Raw genomic sequence first — 10,084 nt, 5'->3', positions numbered from 1 at the left:
TGAAGACGTTCCACGCAAATGGAGAAGATCTGATGCATATTAAAGTATTAAAGAATTCTCTGGAGTTGTCTACAATTATTGCACACTTAAGTAACCTCTAATTTCAAGGAGTGGTCAAAAATAAAATAAACTCCTTTTTAATAGTAAGACAAATAAAAATGAACTGGTGGAGAATTATAATCAAACAAGTATCTCTTGAATCAATATAAAAATACTCTTTCCATCTTATTTTATATGATGTAGTTTGATTTGACATGAAATTTAATTAATTAAGACCCAAACAAAAACTAGTTTTGAAAACTTAAATTAAGGATGTGATTTTTTTAAAAATAAATTATAATCAAGTACCCGACATAAATTTCTATAAAGTTCAATTAGTGATTCCAAATATTTCCAATATGCCAATTAATATGATTTATCTTTTATATTCTTAATCCATTATAGTTTTGCTTGAATGCACATTAGATTTGAGGTTGTATTAATATTTTGAAAATGGGTCTTGTTATGAGAGTGAACTTCATAGATTGTCACATAACTATTAAAAAAATTCACTAACGTCAACTAACTATGTTTTCTAACACAAATTACATAGCCGGAAAATTCAACTTTGATGAATAATTTTTTTCTTAATTAAATAGTTGGTACTACTTGGTAGTATAGAATAGGGAACAAAAATTCTAGTTAAACGTTTAAGTACTGAACAATTCTCTTGAATTGTGCTTCATTTGTATCTACAATTATTGTACACTTATAGTACACTCATATTTGAAGGAGTGGACCAAAAATACATGGAAGACAAAAAAATTCCAAGTCACTCATCTTATACGTATATAAAAGGAAATCTTAGATTTGATGATGTGACGCTCTTTATTATCAGTATGCATATTTTTCTTTTTTTCCCTATTTATTTATATTCCTCAAATTAAAAGAAGAAGGAAACTAATTTTAATCAACCATTTAAATAGATGTGTCTTTCTAACTTATTAGAAAACGACGCAGTGAAAAATTATATGAGCTAGTAAAATTTTATGACGAATAATAAAGAGTCACATTGCTTTAAATGTATAAAAACAATTATATATCCTTTCATTATGTGTGCTGATGGTCTCCAAATAGCCATGTTCTGAGTGTCAACGTCCAAAAACAGTCTGAACAGGTCTTCCATGGTGAGAAAATTGCACAAAACGTTACTGCATGGTTTCATGTTTTATTACTTACTTTTCTTTAAATTTCTTGGTTATGAAAGATGTTTTGCATTGTTTTTATCTTTTTATAATTACTTTTTGTTCTTATTGTGTGATTCTAAAAACCCTTGATCAATTTATACTTTGACAAATTAAAGACTTCAAAACAAAATATAGAATATCCCATTAGAAGATTAATTGTAATTAAAGATTGTTGAATTTTCAATATGTAGAAAAATAAGATAATAATAGTCTATTTGGATTTTGGAGGAATCAGATGTTGCTGTGAAACACGGGATTCTTGAATCAAATAGGGTTAATTCCTAAATGACACAGGATATACTATAAAGTTGATTTATAATTTTTCAAAAAGACAATGAACTTTTATATATAAATATATGGGCAGGGACCTACATGCTTGTAAGTTTGGGTTCATATAAAAAAATACACTATATATACTTATTGTCTTTGAAACAATACGTATATATGTAAATAATTTGACCCACTTGAACCAAATGAAGTCTATAGTCTAATGGTAAAGTTGGTTCAATTTTTGTGATTGATCCCAAGTTCCAAACCCCAAATGAATTTTTTTTTAAAAAAAAGTTAAAAAGTGGCTTAAAGGCTGCATTGCTTCTTTTTTTTCTTTTAAATATTTAAAGCATGGACGTAAGTCAAATAATTTGGCCCACTTTTTGCTGTCATTCAATAATTTTAGTTTGCCTCTGTTATGAAATAAGATTAACTTAACAATTTATGTAAGAAAATAGAGTAAGAGAAAAGACAGAACTGAAGAATATATGCTTGTTGTTGTTTTTTCGTTTATGAAAATAAAGGCTATTTATAGCCTAAGAAATGAAGGGATAAGGGAGAGTATGTAATATTTTCAATATCCATAGATGTTGTGTCTACATATCTGATAATACGCCTTGATTGCTGCCTCATTAAAAACCTTACCAGGAAAACCCAGTGGGACAAAACCTTGGTTAAGGAAAAAAGAGTGCAGCGCGTATTTTACTCCCCCTGATGAAAGCTTCATTTGATATTTTGGAGACGGCGCATTCCAATTTTATATCTTAATTTCTCAAAAGTTGATGTTGGTAATGCCTTTGTGAATAAATCTGCAAGATTATCACTTGAACGAACTTGTTGTACATCAATTTCACCATTCTTCTGAAGATCGTGTGTGAAAAATAATTTTGGTGAAATATGTTTCGTTCTGTCTCCTTTTATGAAGCTACCTTTCAATTGAGCTATGCACGCGGTATTATCTTCGAATATAACTGTGGGTACTTTAACATCATTTTCCAGACCACATCTTTCTTTGATGAACTGTATCATCGATCTCAACCACACACATTCTCTACTTGCTTCATGAATTGCTATTATTTCAGCATGATTTGAAGAAGTAGCAACTATAGACTGCTTTGTAGATCGCCATGATATAGCAGTTCCTCCGTGTGTAAACAGATAGCCTGTCTGAGATCGGGCTTTATGTGGGTCTGATAAATAACCTGCATCTGCATAACCAATAAGGTCTGCGTAACCTTTGCTAGTATAAAACAAACCCATATCAATAGTACCCTTCAGGTATCGCAAAATATGTTTGATACCGTTCCAATGCCTTCGCGTTGGGGATGAACTATACCTTGCTAGCAAATTAACAGAAAATGTTATGTCAGGTCTAGTTGCGTTAGCAAGATACATAAGTGCACCAATAGCACTGATATATGGTACTTCAGGACCAAGAATTTCTTCATCCTCTTCTGGAGGTCGAAATTGATCTTTTTCCACTTCAAGTGATCGAACAACCATTGGAGTACTTAATGGATGTGCTTTGTCCATGTAAAATCTTTTTAAGATTTTCTCAGTGTAGGCAGATTGATGGACAAAAACTCCTTCTGCTAAATGTTCAATTTGCAGACCTAGACAAAGTTTTGTCTTTCCAAGGTCTTTCATTTCAAATTCTTTCTTTAGATATTCAATTGCCTTTTGGACCTCTTCAGGGGTTCCAATGAGATTTATGTCATCAACATAAACGGCGAGTATAACAAACTCTGATTCCGTTTTCTTAATAAAAACACATGGACAAATAACATCATTAATATAACCTTTATTTATTAAGTACTCACTTAGGCGATTATACCACATACGCCCTGATTGTTTCAGACCATATAATGATCTTTGGAGTTTTATTGAGTATACTTCCCGATACTCTTTACATGCTTCAGGCAATTTTAATCCTTCTGGGATTTTCATGTAAATTTCATTATCAAGTGAACCATAAAGGTAAGCTGTAACCACATCCATTAGGTGTATTTCAAGATTTTTATGTACAGCTAAACTGATGAGATATCGAAATGTTATTCCATCCATAACCGGTGAATATGTTTCTTCATAGTTGACTCCGGGTCTTTGAGAGAATCCTTGTGCAACAAGGCGTGCCTTATATCTTACAATTTCATTTCTCTCATTTCGTTTTCTAACAAAAACTCATTTATAACCAACTGGTTTTACACCTTCAGGGGTTTGGACTACAAGTCCAAAAACCTCACGTTTAGCAAGTGAGTCTAATTCTGATTGAATTGCCTTTTGCCATTCTGGACAATCACATCTACGTCGACAATCTTCGACGGATTTAGGTTCAAGACTTTCACTATCTTGCATGAGGTTAATTGCAACATTATATGCAAAAACATTATCCACTGTAATTTTTGATCGATCTAAATTTATCTCATCACCGGTAGAACTTATTGAAAGTTCTTCATTCACTTGAGTCTCGGGTTCACTGATTTCTTCAGGAATATCAGGATTACTCAAACCTTGACCTTCTTCAGGAAGTTCGTGTGTAGTATCATCTTTATTATTTCTTACGCTTCTTTTTCTAGGATTTTTATCCTTTGAACCCAACGGTCTACCACGCTTCTGGCGTGTTTGGGATTCAGAAGCTATGATACTTGTAGATGGTCCTTTTGGGACATCAATTCGGATAGGTACATTCACTGCAGGGATATGTGACTTAGTTATCCGTTTCAAATCAGTAAATGCATCTGGCATTTGATTTGCTATTTTCTGTAAGTGGATGATCTTCTGGACCTCCTGCTCACATGTGCGGGTGCGTGGATCAAAATGTGATAGTGATGAAACTTTCCACGCAATTTCTTTTTCTTTTTCGGGTTCCTTTTTCTCTCCCCCTAATGGCGGGAAAATTGTTTCATCAAATCGACAATCTGCAAATCGAGCAGTGAATAAATCTCCAGTCAACGGTTCAAGGTATCGAATTATGGAGGGTGAGTCAAACCCAACATATATGCCCAACCTTCGTTGAGGGCCCATTTTTGTACGTTGTGGTGGTGCTACAGGCACGTATACCGCACAACCAAAAATTCTTAAATGGGCTATATTTGGTTCATGACAAAATACTAATTGTGACGGAGAATATTTATTATAATGTGTCGGTCTGAGACGTACAAGTGCTGCTGCATGTAAGATAGCATGACCCCAAACAGTAATTGGCAATTTTGTTTTCATTAGTAAAGGTCTTGCTATCAATTGTAGGCGCTTTATAAATGACTCTGCAAGGCCATTTTGAGTATGAACATGAGCAACAAGATGTTCAATTTTTATCCCAATTGATAAGCAATAATCATTAAAAGCTTGGGATGTAAATTCTCCAGCATTATCAAGGCGAATGGCCTTAATTGGATAATCTGGGAATTGCGCCCTTAATCTTATTATTTGTGCTAACAACTTTGCAAACGCCAGGTTGCGAGATGATAATAAGCACACATGAGACCATCTAGATGATGCATCTATTAGGACCATAAAATATCTAAACAATCCACTAGGTGGATGAATATGTCCACATATATCTCCATGTATACGCTCTAAAAAGCCAGGAGATTCGATGCCAACTTTCAGGGTCGATGGTCTGGCAATTAATTTGCCTTGATAACAAGCAGCACATGAAAATTCATCATTTGTAAGAATCTTCTGGTTCTTTAATGGATGTCCAGTTGAATTATCAAGAATTCGTCTCATCATTATTGATCTAGGATGACCTATTCGATCATGCCATAGCACAAATGTATTTGGATCAGTAAACTTCTGGTTTACGATCATATGTGCTTCAATTGCACTAATTTTTGCATAATATAGGCCAGATGACAAAGTTGATAATTTTTCCAAAATATATTTCTGGCCTGAGACACTCTTGGTTATACCAAGATATTCAATATTTATTTCATTTAGTGTCTCAACATGATATCCATTTCTGCGGGTATCTTTAAAACTTAACAAGTTTCTTAGGGATTTAGAAGAAAATAGTGCATCTTCTATAACAATTTTTGTTCCCTTAGGCAGAATTATAGTAGCTCTTCCGGAGCCTTCTATCATTTTTGAATTACCAGAAATTGTAGTAACATTGGCTTTTCTTCTAAGTAAATTGGAAAAATATTTCTCGTCTTTAAATATAGCATGGGTTGTTCCACTATCAATTACACAAATATCCTCGTGATTTATCATTGATCCAAACAAGATTTGAGGCATTTCCATATTTTCTTCACAAAGAAAGAAAGTAAATATTATAATTAATACATAATTTATTATACAAAATTTTATTTTATTACATGGATCTAGAAAAATACAAACATAATATTTAATACATACAACAACAAAGAGAATTGTTTAAATATTATCGGGCTTATCAACATTCATATTTACTTCTAGAAAATTAAAGAAATCAGCTACATCCAGATGCATGGGCTCAATATTGTCCTCAGAGATAAAATTTGTCTCTAGATTATTTTCTGCCCTCTTTAACGATGCCTGATATAGCTGAACCAGACGTTTTGACGATCGGGAAATCCGCGACCAGTGCCCCACACCTCCACATCTATGACAGATTGTTTCTGAATTATTCTTCGGTAAAGCTTCTGGCTTTTTACCCTGTCTTTTATATTGCTGGTTATTTCTCGGTGTCAGCCGAGCATCATGATTAAAATTTCTTCTTTGACTACGATCACGACCACGACCACGACTGGGGCCATGGTCTCTTTCTCGTTGGCTAGAATTTGCCTGATTCACTTCAGGGAATGGCAAAGAACCAACGGGCCGACTATCATGATTTTTCATTAATAATTCATTATGGCGTTCAGCAATAAGTAAGTGAGATAATAATTCAGAATATTTTGTAAAGCCTTTTTCGCGATATTGCCGCTGCAGGAGCATATTCGCGGGTGGAAATGTGGAGTATGTTTTTTCAAGTTTATCTTGTTCCGTGATTTCATCTCAGCATAAAGTTAACTGAGCTATAATTCGAAATAAAGCAGAATTGTATTCAGTTATATTTTTAAAGTCCATTAGTCTCAGATTTAACCAGTCATGACGTGCTTGTGGAAGCATGACCAACTTCAGGTGGTCATACCTTTCTTTTAAATTTTTCCACAATTTCAAGGGATCTTTTAATGTAAGATATTGTAATTTAAGACCCTCGTCAAGATGGTGACGGAGGAAAATCATAGCTTTTGCACGGTCTTGATTAGATGCCTGGTTATCATCTTTGATGGTGTCTGCCAGACCCATCGATTCAAGATGAATTTCGGCATCTAGTGCCCATGAGGAGTAGTCTTTTCCAGAAATATCAAGAGCAGTAAATTCAATTTTGGAAATATTTGTCATTTTATAAAAATAAAATTAAATAAAATTCTTACCACTTTTGTTACCTTGAAAATTAGCCGGAGCCTCGTGCTAATAACGTGTTATGAAATGAGATTAACTTAACAATTTATGTAAGAAAATAGAGTAAGAGAAAAGACAGAACTGAAGAATATATGCTTGTTGTTGTATTTTCGTTTATGAAAATAAAGGCTATTTATAGCCTAAGAAATGAAGGAATAAGGGAGAGTATGTAATATTTTTCTCCTCAAGTGGTTTGTCCACTTATCTTCCAAATGGGTGGGTCCCACATGGAAGGGGACATCCATACATAATAGCCTCAACTTTTTTAATTATCTAATATAATAAAATTTAAAAATAAAAAAGTCTCAATCCTAATCCAAAAAGGACATACCAATTACCAATTCTCTGTTCACTTCTCAATTTGACAATTCTCAAAACCCAAACCCTATCATCTCTCTCAAACGCATCAACGCAAAGATCAAAAATAGTAAAAAAAAACTCAATTTTAAGAACATCAAATCATCGATCAAGGTTTGTTCTTTGCTTTTTACTCTCGTCTCTAGTTTGTTGTATTTCTACGATTTACTCTTTATATAATTATATATGAATATAATTTTAGATTTTGAAGTTCGAAGAATCAGTCAGTGTGTCAAAATCGAACTTATAGTTCAACTATTAATATAATTTTTATGTCTACAATATGTTTATTAATTTTTATAGTGCTTCACTGGCTATTTCTGTTACACATTCTTATGTTATATTTTTAATGGTACTGTAGTAATTGTTTTGGCTTTCTTTCTTGATTGTTTGTGTCAACTGTTAGTGGCTATGTTAATTTTGGAATTAGAAATACTTACAAGTTTTGTACTGTATTCTTATGAAACCAATTTTTATCTTTCATATTATTGTTTTAATTAGAATTTTTGTTTGTTAATCCAGTTTCAAAATCCAATGAAGAGATTTTTCTCTCCAATATCGTCCAAGGTACCACAATCAAGTTCATCTTCTCAAAATGCTCCTCACGTAGAAGAAAACTTGAATCAATTAGAAGAGAATCAACATTCTACTAAAAAACAAAAGCAAGGAGTAAATGTGGATTCTTTACCGACAGATCCAAAAAAAAAATATCCATTTTGAATTATCATTCAGATGAACGTGATGAGATTAGACGAGTATATATTCAAAGAGGACCTCATCAACCTTGACTTCCTAAATTTCCTCAAAGAGATATTTAAGGATTAAAACGTCGTTTTAACCGTAATGGTTCAAAAAATATCATGATTGGTTAGAGTATAGTGTGATTGAAGATGCAGCTTATTGTTTGTGTTGTTATTTATTTCAAGATAAAAGCATTCATTAAGGTCGGGGCGAAGCATTTTCAAGTATAGAATTCAAGAGTCGGCACAAAAAGAAAAGATTAGATATACACGTTGGTGGACCAAATAGTGCTCATAACCAGGCAAAGAAGAAGTCTGAAGATCTAATGCGATAAGATCAATCAATTCAAGCTGCATTTTTTAAGCTATCCAATCAAACTAAGCTAGAGCACATAATTCATTTAAAAGCTTCAGTTGAGGTGGTGAGACTCCTTTTGAATCAAGGATTGGCATTTCATGGACATCGTGACGATGAATCATCATTAAAAAAAGGTAAATTTTTGGAAATTTTTTCATGGTATGCGAGGCGGTGTGATAAAATTAGAGATCTTGTGTTGAAAAAAGCTCCAAAAAATGATCAGTTGACTTCTCATAAAATTCAAAAAGATATTGTCACTGCATGTAAGCTTGAAACAATTAAATCTATTATGGAGGATCTAAATGGTGATTATTTCTCATTGCTAGTCGATGAATCTTGTGATGTGTCACGTAAGGAGCAAATGACAATTGTTTTGCGATATATTGATAGATTGGGATTTGTGGTTGAAAGGTTTATTGGGATTGTTCATGTTCGTAATACTAATGCTTTATGTTTAAAAGAAGCAATTGTTAACTATCTTGCTCAACATTTTTTGAGTTTGTCTCATATACGTGGGCAATGTTATGATGGAGCAAGCAATATGTAAAGACTTCTAATGGGCCTTATAATTTTGATTCAACAAGAAAGTAGATTAGCTCATGCAATCCATTGTTTTGCTCATCAGCTTCAGTTGACGCTTGTCGGGTATCTAAAAAATGTCTTCAAGTTGGAGAACTTGTATTGTTGATTTCTATTGTCTTAAATGTAGTGGGAGGTTCCTTTAAACGGATGGATGAACTTCGAGAATCTCAAGCAGAAAAAGTTCAAGAGGCACTAGATATGGGTGAGGTTGAAACTGGTAAAGGCTTCTATCAAGAAAGTGGTATTGCTAGAGCTGCTGATACTCACTGGGGTTCACACTATAAATCTTTTAAGAAGTTTATTAGTATGTTTGGCTCTATTACAAATGTTCTTGATACTATTATTGTTGATTCTGAATCCATTGAAGAAAAAGCTAAGGCAACAAGATATCTTAAGGTTTGTCAAACATTTGAGATTGCTTTCATATTGCACTTAATGAGAGATATTTTAGCGTTCACAAATGAGCTTAATGAGTCCTTACAGAAGAAAGAACAAGATATTGCAAATGCCATTCTACTTGTTAAAGTGGTGAAGAGACGATTGCAAAATCTAAGGAATGAAGAATGAGATTCACTTGTCGAGAATGTGTCTATATTTTGAGTTAAGTATGATATTTTGATACCTAATTTTGATGAGTTCTATGCTAATTTTGGAAGATCTCGACATAAAGTTGCCGAGTATATTATCTCACATCACTATCGCGTTGAAGTTTTTTTTAAGATTATTAATTGGCAATTTCAAGAACTCAATGATAGATTTAATGAGATGAGAACAGATTTGCTTATTGGAATTGCTTGAAAAAAGAATTTTTACCTTATTTATTATTATGTTGGATCATTTTTGATGAGAAAGGACCGACGAAAAAGTTTATTTCATTGTGATCCACTAAATTTAAAATCTTTTTAATTAGACATTATTATTTTATAGTATTAATACTTTGGTGTTTTAATTAAAAGGAGAAAGATAAGTATTAGACATGACTTACGCAAATTAGTTTAAACATTTGTCATTTTGTTTCCCTATATATACACTTATACACTACTTTTTCCCTATTTACACCATTTTTTATTTTTTAAATATTTTCTATGTGTGTTTTATTGTATCTAATGTTGTTCTCATATACA

At 32.7% G+C, this 10,084-nt stretch overlaps 1 protein-coding gene across 3 annotated transcripts; it reads left to right on the top strand.

The window, feature by feature from the left end:
* Positions 1 to 7,252: 7,252 nt before the first annotated feature.
* LOC129892100 (uncharacterized) lies at positions 7,253 to 9,690 on the top strand. Of its 3 annotated transcripts, XR_008767266.1 has the most exons (3): positions 7,253 to 7,394; positions 7,803 to 8,512; positions 9,088 to 9,220. XR_008767266.1 is itself a non-coding variant. In XM_055967646.1 (2 exons), the coding sequence occupies exon 2, from the start codon at positions 9,108 to 9,110 to the stop codon at positions 9,525 to 9,527; it is 420 nt and encodes a 139-aa protein (XP_055823621.1). In that variant the 5' UTR covers positions 7,253 to 7,394; positions 8,207 to 9,107; the 3' UTR covers positions 9,528 to 9,690. The 3 variants fall into 3 exon arrangements, 1 of the variants encoding a protein (XP_055823621.1); XR_008767265.1 differs by having other exon boundaries at positions 7,803 to 9,220; XM_055967646.1 differs by having other exon boundaries at positions 8,207 to 9,690.
* Positions 9,691 to 10,084: the final 394 nt, after the last annotated feature.

The sequence above is a fragment of the Solanum dulcamara genome, chromosome 6, assembly GCF_947179165.1.
Source record: "Solanum dulcamara chromosome 6, daSolDulc1.2, whole genome shotgun sequence".
Classification (NCBI taxonomy): Eukaryota; Viridiplantae; Streptophyta; class Magnoliopsida; order Solanales; family Solanaceae; genus Solanum; species Solanum dulcamara.
The sequence above is the reverse complement of the archived record's forward strand: the minus strand, read 5'-3'. Positions and strand labels throughout refer to the sequence as shown.

Excerpts from the sequence above, each read along its gene's own strand:
- LOC129892100 (XM_055967646.1), top strand. The coding sequence starts at position 9,108 with ATGGATGAACTTCGAGAATCTCAAGCAGAAAAAGTTCAAGAGGCACTA.